This window comes from Carassius auratus, chromosome 9 (genome assembly GCF_003368295.1).
Source record: "Carassius auratus strain Wakin chromosome 9, ASM336829v1, whole genome shotgun sequence".
Classification (NCBI taxonomy): domain Eukaryota; kingdom Metazoa; phylum Chordata; class Actinopteri; order Cypriniformes; family Cyprinidae; genus Carassius; species Carassius auratus.
The window spans coordinates 25043349-25063399 of NC_039251.1; the positions used below are offsets into that span (position 1 = coordinate 25043349).

At 39.1% G+C, this 20051-nt stretch overlaps 1 protein-coding gene across 3 annotated transcripts in view; it reads right to left on the bottom strand.

Moving 5' to 3' along the window:
* Positions 1-19687, bottom strand: part of nrp2b (neuropilin 2b) — a 69650-nt gene extending 49963 nt beyond the window's left edge. The window contains exons 1-3 of one of the 3 annotated variants that reach the window (XM_026272240.1): positions 18849-19682; positions 10589-10763; positions 623-804 (exon numbers count right to left, since the gene is read on the bottom strand). In XM_026272240.1, coding sequence (XP_026128025.1) covers positions 623-804; positions 10589-10763; positions 18849-18918 — 427 coding nt within the window. In that variant the 5' untranslated portion in view covers positions 18919-19682. Of the gene's footprint in view, positions 1-622; positions 805-10588; positions 10764-18848 lie in introns of all 3 variants that reach the window. The other 2 variants (XM_026272241.1, XM_026272242.1) reach the window with 2 other exon arrangements.
* Positions 19688-20051: the final 364 nt, after the last annotated feature.

The window sequence follows — 20051 nt, forward strand, 5'->3', positions numbered from 1 at the left end:
GGTGTATAACCTTCCTACAACGTCCAACCATAAAACCACTCCAAAGGAGATTATAGTGACCTACTGCATTTGATCCAATAACTAAGACTTTCCCTCCAATCCATAAAAACCATTTGGAACTTGTCATAAATGGTAATCCTGTTTTCCTGCTTCTGAATTTCCCAATCAGAGCCTTTCCCTCCAGTTTTCAAAAGCGAAGCTACACCTCTACACCACAAGTAATAAAAATGGTGGGCTGTCAATGACGCTATGCTGACCAATAGGGACTTTTCCCTCTGAATGACAAAAGCCAGTTAACACTTCTCAGGCAGGTGGGATTTGACACATAGAAGCCCATGCTGCACGGAGTGGTGGGTAGATAAAGGAAGAGGTGAGGTACGTGTTTCCTGTGTGAAAGGAAGAATTTGTGATACGTGTTAAGAGAGACAGAAATCCTGCTTTTCTTTAAAGGCTCAGTGGACCCACATGAACTCTACCCACACTGTAAATGCTTTGTTAGTACAAGCACTTGAACAGAAGACACCTGGTTAAAGCACACAGGAGAGATGTGTAAACAGCAGGCGAGGCTTTGACAATGCATTGTTTTTGATAAACTACATCCTGCTGGGTAGCACAAGCTTACCTGTCTTATAGATTTCATAGCGCAGCGAAAAACCTGCCCCCTGGTGGGCATAGTCAGAGACGAATCTGATGTGCAGAACAGGGCCTGAGGAGATGATCGCAGGGGGTGCAATGTTACTGCAGTGTCTCCCCAACAGATCAGCGCTCTCTGAGTTCCCATCCCGGATCTCAATGAAGTCATACCTATGGAGAAGACCAAACACAGAGACGTTTATGCAAGAGGCCAAGGGCATTAGACAACTGTTAAATCGAAATGTCCCCCAAGCTGTGCGAATATCCAAATGGGAACAGTTACCAGATGGTGTGCTAGAAACACTGTCCAATACCCATGATTATTTTCATCCTATGGCTAATAACTGATAAACCATACTATTTTGTTTAAATAAATTAAAAATAAAACACTAAGAATTAAAACATTTTAACGGCTACAAGTTAATTTAGAGATCACAAAATGATAATATATAGTACATAGTATGAAAAATGAACTTTTACATTTAAGATTACTTTTAGTGTTTGTAGATTTTATAGCATTTATAGCTTGAAAATGGGTATGTATGGGTATTTCTGATAATACCCAATATTAACTAACACAGATAAATAAAAAATGAACTCTAATATTGGTAGCAATATTTTGTGCATTCCCAATATGAAGGCAGTTAACCATAAAAGTTCCACACAGAAAGCAATTAAAAGATTTTTGCATGACTGTAAACACATTAGATAGAACAGACACACAACACAGTGTGTTAAAGGTCTGTCTGTTCTGCCACTGCTACATAATGAGTTTGATCTTTTCTTGTTTAGTTTTTTTTTCTCCCCATCAACTCTCAAGATATGAACAGCCTTGCCAGAAGAAACTACAATGGAACTGTGGTTAAAAGGTGTTTGATCTCAATTAACTACGAAACTGGAGATTATACATACCTAACATGTTCTGCCTGGTTACTAAATAGATTCTTCCACTGAAAAGCTTTTAAAAATTGACCTGATGGCAGGTAAATTAAAAACAGCTCCAGAATGAGCAAAAGAAAGAAATAAAAAGACAGCTGCAGCCAATGAAAGGTGTATTATCTCTCTTTTGAAAATGTGAATCAAAGAGTTTCTTAAAAAAAAAAAAACATCAGACAGAAGTGATTCTGGGTCCAGCTGGCAGGCAGCAAGGGTAAAAAGCACTGCTACTTAGCACAGTGCTGTCGTGCTAATAAGGCTGAGGTTTATGTAGCTGTACTAGCAGAAGAGCGTGACGCTACAGAGCAAGCTGTGCCTCATTTAACCACCAAATCAGCAAGCCTGTGGACCCCCCGAACATCTGTACCATTCAGCACTAGAGAGTCATTGTCTAAAACACTGCTCCAACTCAAGAGACAAGTGCAGAGACAGAGAAATCAACAAGCCTTGACTTAACTCTCATAAATGTATCCTAAAATTGACTAAAACACAAATGAGAAAAAAAATTATGTGGTCAGAAAGTTAAGTCTGTATCCTTGTCTGCTTAGTTATGTTAGAGTGTCAATAAAGTATTTATACTTAAAATACACTACCATTCAAACGTTTGTGTAACACTTTATTTTAAGAATCAGATCTCCTCATAACTAGCTGCTTATTAGCATGCATATTACTAGCATATAAGCTGTTTAGTAGTACTTATAAAGCACATATTAATGAAGCCTGTCCTCTAACAAAAAACAACCATATAAATAGTATGTGCAAGCACCTTATTACGACTTATATTTTTGTTTTAAAGTAAAAACAAGTTAAAAATAATGACAGTATCGGGTTGCGTCTGTAGTCATGAAATGACGTATAATATCATTACCAATCAAAACACGCATTTATTTAAATGCAATGAGTGGAGTTTTTACACTGATCTCACAGTAACTCATACATATTTTACAAGGTGGCTTATTCGTTCGAAAGACCGCACCACACCTAACCACACCCCTAAACCTACCCCTCACAGAAATCATGCAAAATTATGATTTATAAAGCATATATATTTTAAGAGCACATTCGTTCTTGGGGATCGAACCCATGATCACATGATTACATATCATTGTGTGACACAATACTCTACCAACTGAGCTACACGAAACCCAAATAATAGCACAAATAAAAGAGTACAAAATACTTACATAAAAACATCCTGTTGCTGATATGGGTGCATCTGTAGTATACGCTCTGTTAGTTCGTATTTAAGGGATTTGGACAAACGACCTATACAGGCGTATTGGTTGGAGGACAGGTTGTATTAATGTCTTATTCTGCATAACCATATTTCAGATCCCTTAATCGTACCCCTTACCTAAACTGAACAACTTCCTTACTGACTATCAATAAGCAGCAAATTACTTGAGAGAAAACTCTTAAGTAGTAGTGAATATGTGTTCCCTATTCAAAAGTGTTACCAGATTTTTATTTTATTATTCTTATTTTTTAAGACCATTATGCTCACCAATGGAGCATTTACTTGACCAAAATATGGTAAACAGTAATGTTAGAATATTACAACAATTTAAATTGTAAAATAACTTTATTTGAATATATTTTAAAATGCAGTTTGTTCCATGTAACAAATCCCTATTTCTAGATTCTGTTGAGCCTACAAACTTAAAGAATACAACTTTTTTTAAACTTTCCAACTTTCATCATTCAAAAATTGTCTTGAGCATACTAACATCTAAATACCTTCAGCCCTGTCTGTTTTTCTTGCATTTGTTAGGTTCACAGAGTCTGTAAGAGTAAAGGAGGATATCTCAGAAGCTACCAAATACCCTCCAATCAAACATTTGTACGGGCCTCCTCGGTGCCTTTGATAACACGTCCCACCTCAACCCGCACTTCTATCTCTTTCCTCAAAATGACAGGACACTCTGTGATAAAGCATGAAAACATGACAGCCAGAGAGATGAAAGCACAGAGGAAACATCTGACAGACACCAGCAGCTGTCTTTAACCAGCCTTAAACACACACAAACTCTTTCAAATAAACTTCTGGACACATAAAACACAACCACACAGAGTATTCTGTCCTCTTTGGAAATTGTAGATGACTTTCTGAATTTCAAATCAGAGTTTAAAGTTACTGTCACTTTTCCTGATTCATCACAGACGCCAGTTAACAAAGACACAAACCCTCATTCAAAAACAGCATTCACCTAACACTAAGGACACATGCTGTGTGAGACCATTACAGTCACATGGACACCAAACAACAACACAAACACTGGCTTGTCTTTGCTTTGGATGTGAGGGTAATTAGATTTTCATGGATCTTATTACTGAATGTTGTTACTATGGTGAATCTATTTGGGGTAAGAATGCTGGCATTGTTGACCAACCCGCAAAAATGTGTTCATACTACATAAACGCCACAGTTTTTGTGTGTCAAAGAATGATTCTGTTCACTTTGTTTGGCCTCTTTTCCACTTGTTTTTCTTCTTCCTTGTTTTCACTTTTACTATACACCAGCAAATTAGGGTAAACACAGGCTTTGGCACCCTGAGGTTGTGTATGTGTGTGTGTTTGACTTGACCACAGCAGAGTAAGTATCTGCAGATGTACCCCTCCTCCACCATCAGAGCCGCATGTTAATTGTCTTTCACGCATTGTATCTATGAGCCAGGACACTTTTTCACACCTGCACAAACCTATCAAGATGTCCCCTGCAGATCCATGCATCTAAACAAGGCAAATGCACACATTTTTCCTGACACAATTTTAAGACTATGTTGTGTTTCATAGCAACATACGGCAAATGAGAGTCAAATATTAAGTTGACTTTTTAAAATGAAGCTCATTTTTGTAACAAAATAGTTTTTTTTTTTGTCTTTAGTGGAACTAAAGGTAGAAGATGATGGAACTAATGTTTGAAATTCATAATAATTATTTTGCAATTCTGTTTGGCGGCATTAATGGAAATTACATAGATTTATGGCTCAGTTTTGGAGGAAAAACTAATTTTGAGAAAATGGCCTTTAAAAATATGTACTGTAATTGAAATCTTGGGACAGAAAAATATAAAGTGCTATAAAAGAAACACTTAACAGTGTCTTTTGGATGTTTTCCTTCCATAAATCTGAAAAAAAAAACACTTTATGAAAATCCAAAAAGCCAAAAAGTACAAAACCAAAAAATTGACAGGTGAATGAAAACTAAACAGATGCCAACATGGCTAGATTGTGTGATATCAAAGATTATGCCAAATGTAAATACTACCCAAACTACATTCAGTAAGAGTGAAGTTTGGGATTATGTTGAGTCCTTATTTGATATCCAAAGCAAAGTCTGGGACTTGATGGACAAAACCAGTTAGAAAACCATAAATTCTCTGCTAGAGCATGTTTTAAATAATTGGCTTGTTAGATTAAATGCTTCACTGGATTTCAGTTGGATTTTCATGTAATCACTTTTCATCAAAAACCACTTCACACAGCATTCAACAACACTAGCTTGTACACGTACTGGACAGCTACAAGTAAGCAACCTTTCCGTTTTAGATGAATAGATTCAGATTTACTGCAGGAGAAAATCTCACCCCTTTGACTGAAAGCAAATAATTGCAGGCTTTGCCTAAAAACCTCAACCTTACCCAGTGGAACAATTAAAATAACTGAAAGGCCCTCTAAAATGTTAACTGCTTGTTTGAGAGCATTCCCAGAAGGCGCTCATATCGACCATTTATTTGGACATAAAACCATGAAAGGTATGAAGAAGTAAACAGAGGAGTTGTTACTGCATTCTGAAATCTAATAAAGAATTTAAATCCTCTGTCATATATACCCAGTTATGACTGAACATATGCTGTAATTTACATATCTGCCCTGTAAGTGTACAGCAAGCCCATAACGGTCACAACAGATGCACCCGTACTCTGAGAATGATGTGATGTGTACGGGAGACCTGCGTGACCCCCCTGAGTCCTGTCCAGCTTCACACCATCCATCGATTATTCATTACAAGCGGAAAACTGGCATTGATCCGAAGGACCCCTGGAGAGCCGCACGAGTGATGATATCATCCGCTACTGCTGGCCTCACTCGAGAGGAAATCTAGCTGTGAGGTTAGACGTGTTCATTTGTCAAATCTATCACGGATGAAGTCCCACACCGAGAGACAGTGGGGGGAACTGCTGTGTAAAATTGTTCCTTTCATAGACTTTCAACGTCAGTCATGAGCAATTAAGAGGCTAGTCTGTACATACTGTAATATCACTACTGTCCCCTGTGAGGTTACTACAGAAACAAAGGCTCCTCAGCTGGAGACGGTGGGGTGTCCCGGGGTCTGTGATCACGGCTCTGCATGTGGCCGGAGTTGAGAGGTCTAAAAATGCTCTCGGGCGATCATCAGTTCGGATATCCCTCTTCACAGAAAACAATGCAGAGACGTCAGCGAACGCTGAAGCCTCGGCTCTCCTCAGTGTAGTAAGAGTGTGAAGTGTGCTACTGTAAATGTACTCTGAAACACTTGTGTACTGTAATGTAACACAGTGGGTTTGTAAAAAAAGAATACAAAGAAATAAATAAAAAATTAAATCAACCAATGCTAAAAATAGGAATGCTATGATTTTACAATTTCTTGATGTAATAGGCTGATAGTTATTGTATTATTAAAAACCTATTCTATTTTGAAAATAAAAAGTACAACACAACTATATAATATATATATATATATATATATATATATATATAGCCTCAGGGATGCTATTACTGAATTAATAAAATCCCTGGGATGGAGGGGAGAATGGAATATCCATTCCTTGTGTATTAATATGGTGATTAGATAAGATAATATCAAAAAATGGAATACTGTGCCAGAGAGAGGAAAAGAAAGTGTAAAGAGTGGGGAAGGAGAAAAACAGATAAAGATGAAAGAGAGGGATAGAGTAAGAGAGCGGTGAAGGAGAGAGGGAAAGAACCATGACTTCAACCTGCACAGCCCCGTTTCTATACCCATGTCATTCAGTTGAGCGACTTTCCTGATTGCATTACAGATATATCATGATAAATCAACCCATGCTTATTATATTTATTCCACAATAATCTATTTATTACTTTAGTAGCGGGACAGATCTGATGCTGTGCCAAGAAGCCGTGGAACAATCCGGTGAACTCGAATGAAGCCGGTATGACAAGTGAAACGGCGTCTTCCGTGTAAGCGCTGAGCCGTACCTGTAACTTGGATAGATTTTTTTCCCCCCATTACATCTGGTTCTTGTCATCCAACTCTGATATGCCAGAGTGCACTGGATTTCATCACACTCTCTGGCAACAGGAGAATAAATGGTGCACTTCTCTCCTCTCTGTTTTTCTACTCATCCTTTTCGTGACCTTAATGGCTGTGCTCCAAAACCATTTAAAGATGAGCTACAGACACAAAGTCTGTTCCAAAATGTAGGAAGGATAATTAGTGCACTCATGATGCTGATTATATAGGCAGCTCACTTTAGCTCAAAAGTATGGTTTATGAGTGTGGAGAGAGACAACGATACTGCCTCTAAAATATCTTTGTTTAGACTAATTCTTAGGTATCGCTGCATGATCCACAACCACATACATTTTGTGACAAATTCTTCCGAGGACTGAAGAAAATAAATGAGTTTTAAATGTATGAAGTGTGAGATATTCGCAATGCTTATTAGATTATCACACTGTTAGCTTAGCAACATGCTAACTTCAGCTTCGACTAAAATCAGTTGAGAGTTGAGTGTCCCATGCTGCTCTAAACACTGGATGTCTGTCAAGGTTTTGGAAAGAGGTACTGCCTCCAAAGTGGCATCCTTTTCTTTAGTGACAAATGTTTGAGAGCCCACCTTAAGTCCCTGCAGAGCACTGGAAAATCTGTGGAGGAAGTGTTTGCAGTGACAGTGTGGCTGGACTATCAACACTGTTTACCTCATCTACTGTATGTGTGATGAGAGAGAGAGCTCAATAGGGAATGTGGAATAAAGCAATGCTGAGAATGGGCAGTGCCTTAGGAGATGAGTCATTTTAATCAGACACAATGTATGTAGGGAAGAAAGAGGGAACAAGTGAGTGGGAAATAGAAGGAGAGAAAAAGCTGCATCAGTGGATATCATTGTGTTTTGCATGTACTGGGCTCTTTAACTAGCCTAACCAGTCCTAAGTCAACTAGATTTGTTTGTAAACCAACTTTAAGCCAACCAGTGGCTATACTGATCAACCAAACACCAAACCAACCTAGACCAGCATTGAAATTCATGTAAGTAAGAGCCGCTCTCTCCAAATGGGTGGAAGAGGAGGAATGAGAATTACAGACCGAGGAGGAAAGAATGGACAAAAAAGGGAGGTTATGACAGAGTTGAAGGAGAAACGAGTGGAAAGATGAATTATACGGGTGTGGTGGCAGACGAGCAGACTAAACTTCATGAGGTCAAAGGGGAAACCCTGTAGCACAGCCAGTTTTCAGCATGTGTGCATATAAACATCTGTCAGTTAGGACTGAGATGCCAGGATATGATCCCTGAGCTGCATAATCATATCTGACAGGGAAAACGCTTCAGGTTAAATAAATTAAGTACAGCGCTTTGCTGCTGATGGAGCCAGTTTGATGTCCAGTGGAAAGATACTGAGCTGTTACTACCTCGGGATCAACACAGATCAAATAAATAGCCTTCCCAAAGTGTCTATACCACAATATGTGTGAAGGCAGAGATCTTATGATACATTATAACACTGCACGCACCCATAATAAGAGCTGTTATTAAATGTTCTTCTCATTGGAATAATGTTTAAATGCTAAAAGTCTGTTTTACTCCACCCTGCCCTGCGTCTGTAAGTCTCGCCAACATAATTAAACGAACTGTCCACTTCACAAAGAGTTCGATGTAACACCTTTCCATGGCATTGTGTGACAATTTTGTCTTACAAAGCTAATGCGAGAATCAGAGGTGGCTGTGTTAAAGCATGTTAATGGATACATCATTGTACAACTTGTGAAAAAAAAATAAAAAATTCTTGTGCTCGTGTTTTCTAGGCATAACAATTGTGATTGTATTGGATCACCAACAGAGCTCCATGGTCCCAACTTTGGCCTTAATTCAACTGCCTGGCCAAGAGACAAAAACAAAAATCGCTAGAAAAGCAGCAGGGAACAAGTCAGGGAGTTTAAAGAAACAAGACAGCTAGAGTGATGATTTTAGCTGAGAAGAGTCTGGCTTTGTGTTAAACAGAAGAGACTGATATATAATTTGTGCATTTATGAGGCCTACAGATCAGACATAACAGTAGATTCCATCTCCGTGTACTACACTGAAATCATAGGCTGTAAATAACCATACTTAACCTTGATGTGGTTTAAATGCCCACAGGGCTTCAGAGAGAGATAGAAAGGTAGAGAACAGGGTCAGAATGATCACCTGCCTAAAATAAACAATAACGTGTAAAACTAGCAAAAAAAATCTAAATGTGAAATATATTTTTATTTATTTAAATATAATCAAATATAATTTTAATATATAATAAATAGTTTTATTTAATTGCTTTAAATATGATCTACTATTTTACACACTATATTTAATATATGATAATTTATCTTTCTATTTATCAAATGCATATATTTATATTTTATATGTATAATTGTTAATAAAATTATTCAAAAATGTCAGTTCAAACCAACATAGCAATCACTTGGTATCATGCTATAAACAAGACGAACAACGCTCACGTTGTCTTCAAAAGATTTGTAAAAATCTAGTCTGAACATTTGTAGAGGAGCGGCAAATGGGAGTGAAGATGGAAGGTTAAAAAAAAGAGACATCTGTTTTAAGTCTTAGAACTGGTTGTGTTAACCTGAGAACTACTGGGAAACTGTCCACTTTCCTCTTTTCCAAATGTAGCAATGTGTCTGATTCAATATGGAGTTCTGTTTACTAATGGACGTGCAAAGAAATCCCCCACGGGAGGAAAGCACGGAAAAGGATGCGTGATGTAATGGAACGTGCCGCATCTTCTGTCAATCAAGCCAAGGGTGGAGAGAGAACGAGAGACGAAAATAACAACAGTACTATCCCGTGCACAAACCACTAAGGAGTAAGCAAAGTGCTGGAATAGAACACATATCAGACTTTGCTGTCTCTGTCTTTTGATCTCTCTCTCTCTCTGTTGATGTGCTCACTGGAAGTGCTCAGTGAAGACACTTTCAACAAAAGCTTCTGAAAAATTAATGCTCCAATTTCAACAAAGGAATGTCAAAAGCCATCCCGTAAATCTCTCTTTAAAAACACTTCTATGTATAAATAATAGATCCAAAATGTTAATAAATGCCAAAAGGACAAAGGGCAATATTCAGTGAGTAGACTAAGAGAGCTGGAAGTGGCAGGTTGTGACAGGCTTTGTGGCTCTGGGTTTGTAAAACATGACTCATGGATGTCAAAGACTTCACTAGCGATTGCTAATTTCCCATCGAATTGGGTCCCGCTTTACGAATCCCGCTTTAAAACAAATACACGCACACTGTGAAAATACAGTGAAACTCCAATCCTCACCCCATGCATTTCTGCTGCTGTCCAATAGAGGGAAGAGTTGGAACAGCTGCCTGAGAAACGCATGCAGAGAGCTCAAGCCTGCACGTTTCCCAGAAATGTGTGTCGAAGCTTTGTTTATAGGATATTTAATTAAAGTGTGTGTAATGTCAACTAGAGCCAGGCTCAGCGGGGCATCACAGGAAGGCTCCAATAATCACTAGACAAGAAACATCAGCAGTCTTTCCTAATCAACTCATTTTTAAAGCAGCATATTAAGCAGCAAAATTAATAAAACACCACTTATTATATAAAAGAAAGTAAACAAGATTTCCTTGTCCCCTCTTGAATTGATCAAATACAGACTTGTCAGATTTGATATACTCGTATTTATGAATTGGTTATGGTTATAAATACATAGTTTCTTCCTATGTATAATTTCCTGATTGATCATCAGCTACATAGAGACTCTGAACCTTTTCTGCTCACCTGCAGTCCAGTTTCTCCAGCTCAAAGTGCGGGTTGAAGTTTAGGACGATACGCTGCGATGGTTCAGGCGCTGTGATCACCCATCGGCAGTTCTGGTGGGGTGGGTACTCCAGTGGGTAACCGGGTGTGGTGATGTATCCTGCGTCACTGGCATCCAAATGCCCACCACATGGCTCTGTAAAGACGAGAGGTGAAATATGATTCAGTTTCACTCAAATGAAGTGCACTGTGAAACGTGTCTAACATTGTGTATTAATATTCATTTAAATGCTACTCAATGGCCATTTTCAGTTGTTTGAAGCGATTCAGTACAAATGAATCAATATGACACAAATGATTCTAATTGAGTGAAAGGAAATAGCTGACCTCTGCTAGTCACTAAGTGAAGCAGTCATGACTTAGCAACTAAAGGCTTTTGTTCTATGACCCGACGTTTAATAATAAAAATAAAAAAAAAAACACAAATTGAGAAATCAAATAATCTGTTGTGTCCAGTGTCAAATGCACTTGTCCTGGCTATCATCTGGTATACAACTATATCACTGACAAGCAACCTGCAAACATTAGGACACAATCTTCAACAGTATCTTCAGAATAAAAACCACTCTATCACAGATGACAAGCTATTCAAGCGACAGGAAGTGTGTCTGGGTGAGGTCAAAGATCAACCCAATGCTGTGATCAGTCACAAAGATGCCTTTCTGTGTGGAAAGCACATAGATAGTGCACTCATTTTCTCTCTCCCTTGCCTGTGTTTACCATTTTCTTCCCAAACAAGCCCTCGGCTCCCACAGCTCAAATAATTGATATGGCTCTCATTCATTATTGCTCTGATCATAGTATTGAGGCACAGCTGTTTAACCTTTGCTAGAGTGCTACGATGTCAGCGCGCACCGAACTCACATGTTCGAGGAGAGGCGGTGTATAAATGTTTTAAGGCGCGGAGGCACTGAATGATTCAAGATGACTTCAGGAACTTGCCTGGAGAAGATATTTTGAAGAATGTTTCTTGACCTTTTCTTGTTGATGTAAAGAAAGTTCAATTATGTTTTAGACATATTTTATGGATAAAAGCAGTTGAAACATTCTTCAGAATGTCTTCTTTGGGTTCTGCATAAATCAGTAAGACAGAAAGGTTTGAAATGTCATGATGCTGAGTAAAGAAAATCATCATTTCAGGGAGCTCTTCCTTTAAAAATTGAACTTCCTCTACAATCAAACTGCAGTTGAAAGAATTGTAATCCAAATGTGTAGAACTCAGCAGATCACAGGCGTTCCAATTCTGTGGGAATCTATGGAGCTCTGTGGTGTGGTCCTGCTCTTCTTACACCAGCAGTGGCCCAGCAAGGATGGACGTACAGCACGCACTTTGCCGCCGTTACTTGAAATTCACAACAAATACACCACAACCAACATGCACGGAGCTGATGTTCTAGCGTCACACATAGTGGCCCAGTGGGGACGCTGGGAAGGAGTTCAGAGGAAGTGAGGGCTTTGATTGACAGTTTGAGGTCTGTGGCTGGTTTCCACAGCACTTTCTGTGAACAATTACAACTCATCTGTATTGCACACTTGATCTCTCACACTCAGTCACTGACTTTCTCACCGTCAGAAAACAAGATTGATGTGGTAGGATGCAACCTCTTCATACCTCCCAGAATTACACTTCATTCAAACGATACTGTGACCAGGCAAAAATATGTTTTAATGAGCTATGATGACAATAGCAGTGTGTACAGTGCTGAACTGGGTTTAAAACCCAGCTGCCACTGATTTATTTGCAGCTTGCAACAGTAAACAAATCTTAAAGAAATAATAAAGTTTTCATGTACCACAAACATGAAAAAATAACGCATCTTGCCTCAAATGAAAAACTTAGTTCCTAAATAGCTAAACAACAACTGAATTTAATTACTGTTTTTTGCAATGTTTTATGGTAGAGATTGGTCACAGTGGTTGACTATTATATAAAATGGATTTGGTCTTGGCAGAATAGATCTGCTACGCTGCTGCTGTTGGTTATTAATGTAGTTGCAGATTATTGCTGCTGCTGCAAGCAAGTAGAGGAACTTGCCAACGATATGGCATCCAAATAGCATATAAAAAAAACCTGTAGCAGATCTATACAGGTGGAGCTAGGGGAGGTGGAGGATTTCAGAGAAACTTATATGATTACATTTATATTAGTATAAATATTTGGTTGAAATAAAAACTTTATAAAAAAAATTTCGCAGATATTTCATAGTTTTAGATTTTTGATGGTGCTGTGCTTTGGCGGTTAAACGGTTTTCATGGAAAAACCATCTCACAAAAATCTTTAAATTAATTATTTCAAAAGCACTACTGCTACAGACGCACACAAGCAGATGGCCATCTTTGTCGGTTGCATCAGATCTCATGCTGTTTCTGAGTGTCCCATCTTTTTAAGAAAGCATGTCAAGTTAAAAATAGCCCAAATTTTAGAAACGCATCTTGAGACCTCTGTGCTCTTTTCCAGTCTGTTGTGCTCCGTCCAGCTGTTTTCCAACACAAAATCATGTCTTTACATAAATGCACCTCATCAATCTGAAACAATCTGACTAGTCATTCAGGCAACCCACTAACTAGCCTAGTTGAATTAGGAAAAATGTAGTTTTGACTAAACATCCTCCTGCATCTGAACAATCCCAGCATCATCACTTTCTCATATGTTCCGATTCGAATCATTTGTAGATGCGTATGTTTGCAGAAAGGAGGATCGGCAGGCTGACGGGTCTCATTGGGAGGTGTTCTTCCTCCCTAAGCTCTGGGCCTCAACAGAACCGTTCTGACAGTGCAGAGATTCATTTCCGCTCTGAGCAGAGAGAGCAACAGATACTGCAGTAGTGTTGTGTTGCTGTGTGTGGTCGCCTCATGAATTATTGTGTCTGTGCTGCTAAAGGAATCTATCCATCTACAGTCTCTGCCACATGCTATCACAGCAGTACGCAGCCCTGGCGTATGGGCCAGAGTCAACAGTGTGTGTGTGTTTGGGTGTGTACATGTGTGTATATGTGTGACTTTGGCTGTGTTTGCCGCTCTTGTGGATGATTTGCTGTGCACCAAGTACAGGTGAAATTTATGTTTTGGGGAATGGAAACGTTATTTACCCTGAAAATATAAAACACAATTTTGTTTCATTGAACTTTTCAAAGGTGCACTGCTAAAAAGCTTTCAGAAAGCATAAAGAAATTAACAGTTCTAGCATTTAAAACGTCAACTCACATGAGATTAATAATAAAATAATACTTTTTTTTTAAGTTTACATGGAACAGATAACCTTATGGGAACATGCATTTAGAGCCATCACATGACAACAGTGTAACCCCTTGATATTTACTTTTTTTTTAAAAACAACAAAAAAAATTAATAAAGTTAGAAAACTGCATTTCTAAAATGGCATAAACAATGTGCAAATCCTACATCCACACCACTAGGTGTCAGTAAAAGTACCATACAGCTACCTTTCGAGTAAGCGCAACAAAACAAATTACTGTCTGTAAGTAGATAACAGTAACTGAATCAGTAAATTATAAACTTTACAAAGTTGTGCTTACAGTGCTGTCAAACCAACTTCACACTGTTCAACAGAAACTGAATCTACTAATAGAGCTCCTTCGATTCACAAAATCAAATCCTGACAGAACCCATTTTTAAAATTATTTTTTAAAAAGTATCTGCATTTTGTCTTACCCTGTGAGCTAAGTGTATTGTCACACCCCTAGTGCCTATGAGTGTGATAAAGCTCATAATTTTCCAAGCGTATAATATAGCTTTCATTCTTCAGGTCAAATCATATAAAAAAAAAATCAGTTTGAATAAGGAAAGCGATAACTTTGCCATAGTATCCTTTCAAATGTTAAAGTGACACAATTAGGCCTTATTGTGGGATAATAAATGACACACTGTCTAAAGTTGAGCTCAGTGTTGGCCCACCAAAAAAGACCTCAGCTCATGATTTCCTGTCCCACAATACCGCAGAACATCACACTGCTCAATAGAAACTGAATCTACTAATAAGAGCTCCTTCGATTCACAAAATCAAATCTTGGCTGAAACAATCAATAGCTTTGATTGTTGGACAAATCGATGGTATCTTCCATCACACACTATTCAACACAACCATTTTCTGTTGAGTACATACAACAACAGCCACAGATCTCATCCTGTCAGAGCTTTCGATGTTGGTACTTTGTCAATTTGCAAAACCCCGCTCCTCTCCTCTCTTCACATACGAGACGTCTCTCCCTGCCACACTTCTTTCAGGATTGAAGATCCTGCCCGTGGGTAGGCCTGTCACCGGCCCCCTCGTTTTAGGGCCATAAGTAACTGTAAACGGTGCTGAGCAGGTGGGTGGGGGAACGAGAATGGAGCTGCATTATTTATGGGTTTCTTGCTTGTTTTGAATTTCATCCCAATAGCACTGTTTCAGCACTTTTCCAGCGCCTGCCACACAAGAGTGAGTGAACGAGTGCCGCCGCATTTGCTGGCGCGAATACAAATATCTGACCTTCTTTTAGCTGATTTACAGGCCCATTTTCTGCTGAGGGAGTGCTAATATTACCCATTACACGAGACAGGAGAGGGAAAAAACAGTTGCGGTGAGCAGACATGACAACAAACTGCAGTGATTTACATAATGGTCGTTGTTGTGTTTTTCAGTTCAAACTGATTATAAATTGCCAAAACTTGTGTGTAACTAATTCACCCATCACTCAAACTGAAGCATTTGTTTCTGCTTAAACTTTGGTTCGTGGACTGCTGATCAAACTTTACAGGTCACATTTACTTTCAGTCTGGGGAATTTTGAGGACAAGTCAGGTCAATCCAAAAGGAATCCGTGCCATTGGGAGTTTCGCATGAGGACAGCTTTGCTCACATTGGTCACAGGAATTCTTTGCTACAACCAACAGAAAGCTGCTTGGCTTGAAAATGACTTCTACGTGAGCTGTGCTTCGTATATCACTACATTAGCCTACTGCCAGTAGCCAATGGACCTTTTTTGCACATGAAATGTTATTCATGGATACTTATTCTGCAGAAGGCACTGGGAAATATGTAATCTGAATAGATTAGACATTTAATGCATCACCCTGGTCTCATCTGTGTAATTGGTATCAAGCTCACTGTTAGAACAGAGGAACACAGGGTACCCCAAACACACACAAAGAAGTTGCCAGAAGTCCACATCTGCCTTTCATCAGCATCAACAGTATAAAGGGCTCAGAGGAGGCGCTGCTGGATGAAACCTAACGCTACACACACACATAGAAAGTGAAGCCCTAACAGACTAAAAGCAGGTGACTCACATTAAGAGCTGGATGAACAACTCAAAAGTGAAACTCAGAACCAATCACCAACAAAACCAAAGATGTACGCATGGAAAATGAAACAAGCTCGGGGCCACTGAACAGCAGAAATGAACATGACAAATGGGCTTAGCAGGGATCCGACGAAACTTTAAAGAGATCCCATTCACTCCATACACCACGGAAAACAACCAGCGCCAGGAGAGAATTGCTCTCATATTCGCTCAGAAATTCGGCACGACACGCGGCGGTCTCTATTGGGATACTGATGCTTGCTAAACTGTGATTTCAAAGCAGCTACCCGTCGGGCTTGCTCCAGTAGCTGCAGTTTCTCTGGAGCGTGTTGGGGATCTGCAGGTGGTCAGGTGTGTCTACACAGCTGCATAAGCATGTAATCAATCGCAGCATTGCCTCCAGGCGCAGGTGGCCAAGGCTTTGCCAACAACATGCTCTTTGCGCTCGTACCAGTAGGTACACCGGGAAAATATGGAAGAGCATCCGGACATGCTGTCTTTCAGACTCAAACATGTAGATTCACACGCATCCGCATGCTACCACCCCACACGGCTCATCTGTTCGGCAGCCATAACCGGCGCCACGGGAGAGGAGCTGGAAAATATCAGCAGCTGACTGGCGGAAGTCAATAAGGTTTCTCATTTTCACCGAGTGAATGTCTGCTGATGAATAGCTGATATTTAATCGCAGTGATGAGACACTTAGAGTTCTGCCGTTCTGTCTTATTACATTCTGTCCACACTAGAATAAGCGGCTTCAGCCCCCCTGTCGTTTAGCGTGTGCTTCATCAGCTGCTGAGTCCAGCTCACTTCAGCAGGGCTTCCTGTCCCAGCAGTAGATGGTTAAGCCATTCTCCCTCTCTCAGAACCATTCATCCATCTGATTCAGACCGTCTGAAGCTTAACAGGACTAATTAAGGCACTGTTGTTGTGTTGGAAAGATAGCTGGGCTTTTAGAAGGACCCCTGTGGAGAGCTCTCTCTTGGATCAGGTGCCGAACCCAACAGAGATCTGTTGGGTCTGGCAGCACTGCTGTCGACATTTGGTTGGAAAATAAAGCTAATGCTAGTCCAAAACAACTGAAGGAAAATGTTAGAAGAGTAAAAAGAGACCTAACAGAAACTTAAAAGGAATAGTACACACAAGACTACACTTCTGTACTGATGTAGTCACCCTAACGACTTTCTGCCATGAAACACAAAAGGACACTTCAGCAGTCTCTATTCACTTTCACTGTATGGAATAAAGACGCAATAGAAGTGAATGGTGACTTAGACTGTCAGCCCCAACTGTTCTACCTAACATCTCCTTTTGTGTTCCACAGAGGGCAGTTTAAATCAACATTAGGGTGACTAAATGATGACACAATATTTATTTTTGAGTGAACTAATCATCCAAGAAGGTTACTCATGTGGTCCAACAGAAAAAACGACTCAATTTATATTATAGTGTTCGTGTTACTATGTATTTGCGTACATAATCAGCAATACTAATGAAAAAAGTATCTATTTTGTGAGGCTGCTTGCAGTTTTATATTGTTATATTTAGAGTAATGGAGTATAAAAACACGCAAAAAATAAATATTTGAGACATTGAATGATCGCGTGATACGTCATTTTAGACACAAAACAGACAACAACTGTAAAAATCCCCGTTTTAAAATCCCCTTCAATCCGTTTGGCATTATTTCTCACTCGAGACAGACACAAACACTGCCACATCGACTCGTATACGTAAAACGTATGGTTTATTCAGTTATAAAGCCCAAAATTTCGAGGTTAATAATGTCATTATTATTCATGACTTATTTGTGAAAATATGTTACGGTTTCAGGACTTTTTAAGGATTTAACTTATAACTATCTCAATATATCAGTAGTTGAAGTGAGTTTTAACAGTCAGGAAGATTAATAAAACTTGCTAAAGATCTTTCATATCGAGAAACATCAGCGAGGTGTGTAAAAATGTCAAATAAAGGTTATAAAAATAAAAATACAAAAACGAGTTGTGTAGGCTACACATATAAACATGTGCAATTATACGTAGCTTATATTTCGCCTGTAGGAAAATATATACATTCTATACATTCTCTCTGATATTCTCCATGAGAGCCACTGGATGTGCTTCATGTGCCCGCGACTGCACGAATACAGTCGTCAAGACTAAGTAACCATGACACGAGGACACTATGACTAGAAAAACACTGTAAACGATGTGTTACGACTTTGTAGGTCAAAAATACATATATTACATGTTTAAGGGTTAAGTGATAGGCGGCTTAATTTAGTATCCCGTCCGTGGCATGAAGAGAATCTGCTGCGTAATTTACTCTAGAGTTTATCTGTGCGTTTGTGAGCAAAATACCCGGGATCCTAATAAGCAACGAACTGGTTTACACAGCTAATTAGATAAACAAACACAAAATAGTGTTATGAAAACGTGCAGTGGAGCCCAGAATGAAGCGCGGCGTCTGTCGGATCTCATGCCGAGCGCGCGTCACCTCCAGCGGGCAGGAGATTGCCAGCGCACGCGGTGAGCTTTCACCAATCTCACTAAAACCTTTTGAAACCTTCTGAGAGGCTCGTCATCTTAGTGTAGTAGTTTTGATTTTGTTTACTTGTTTTCTGGTTTCTCCCGTCTTTTTTCGCTTTTTAACTTATATTTATATTATTATTATTAGCTATTATTATTTTTTTAAATAAGTATTGGATATGGCATATTTGCCGTTTTGTCTGTCAGTTCTAAGGTACCGATAACAAATCTAAGCAGAATTCAACAAAACAAATACCCAAAATGACATATAAACTAAAATCAGTAATGTGGTCGCAGTGACTTTTGCAATAACACAAATAGTATACGCGTTAAATGAAAACCTAAACGGATTCAGATAAGAACAAATGGGAAAACAACAGAAACTTACCTTCCTCTCCATAAACTAATGTCGCACACAAGACGAGTAAAGATCCACAGAGCTTTGTGATTAAATCCATCTTTTCCGGGTGATGTTCACCCAGTGTCTGTAGAGAAAATGCTGAAGTTCTTGTGATGTTCTTTGAAAATGTTCTTGTCCACTGATGATGTATCCACTTGTATCTTCAGTCTGATAACAATTTCTTCCGCCTGTTTCTCGATGTGCTTCAAAATGCTTGATGCGTAAATTCAACCAAGACTTAGCTGTTTAACATCTCCAGTTATATCCTTAAAAAAAGCAACAACGAAATAAAACGGTCGATTAAAACTAAACAACTTTCTCTCTAAAAGCCAGAGTTCAGACCGAAAACGTATTCTGGTTTGATTTCCTCGAGCTGTAGCAGCGTGTGAGGGAGTAAGGTGAGCTTTCTCTCGCCTTCAAATCCAGCTGACATGAAGGGTTTTCCCGGTCTTGTCCCCACAGAATCCAGCAGCAAACGCTCGAGTGGGAAACACTGTACACGGCGCAAAACTGCAAGAAAAGGGCAGCTCGGATATGGTCTTCAGTGCAGAGGGTCCGTAACTGAAGTCTTGTGATAGAGATACTCCGCGCGCTGTCTCTTTGGCACTGCGCGTCTCTGCGTTGAGCGCTGAGTCTCGCGCGGCAGCAGCATGTGGATGTAATAGCATTAAGGACGGGCGCAGCTATCGCATTACAGTCAGCACCTCGGCCCGCCTCTCCAGTCTCTGATTAAAGACCAGCCACCAGTCCCGCAGTTGCGCTATAAAAAGGCGAGCGAGAGAAACACAAGCACCCACAGCCACACGGGCTCGTCAAACGCTCGTGGCTGTGTGAAGCCACAGGCTGGTTTGGAGAGTTTCTTTAAGATGGTAGATATGATGTACGCTGCTAACAATGGGCCACTGACAAATAATGAGGTCCAAAATGATAAAATCCCTTACATGTCCAGTTTACAACACAATGTGAAAGGTTATTAGAAAAGCAATCTTTCTATTCGTTTTGGTTTTATGTATTTAAAAAAAAAAAAAAAAAAAAAAAAAAAAAATATATATATATATATATATATATATATATATATATATATATATATATATATATATATATATATATATATATACTCAAAAAAAAAAATATAATAATACAATAAAAGTCAAGTGGTGTAACCATAATTTAAAAATAGCACTAAAGTAC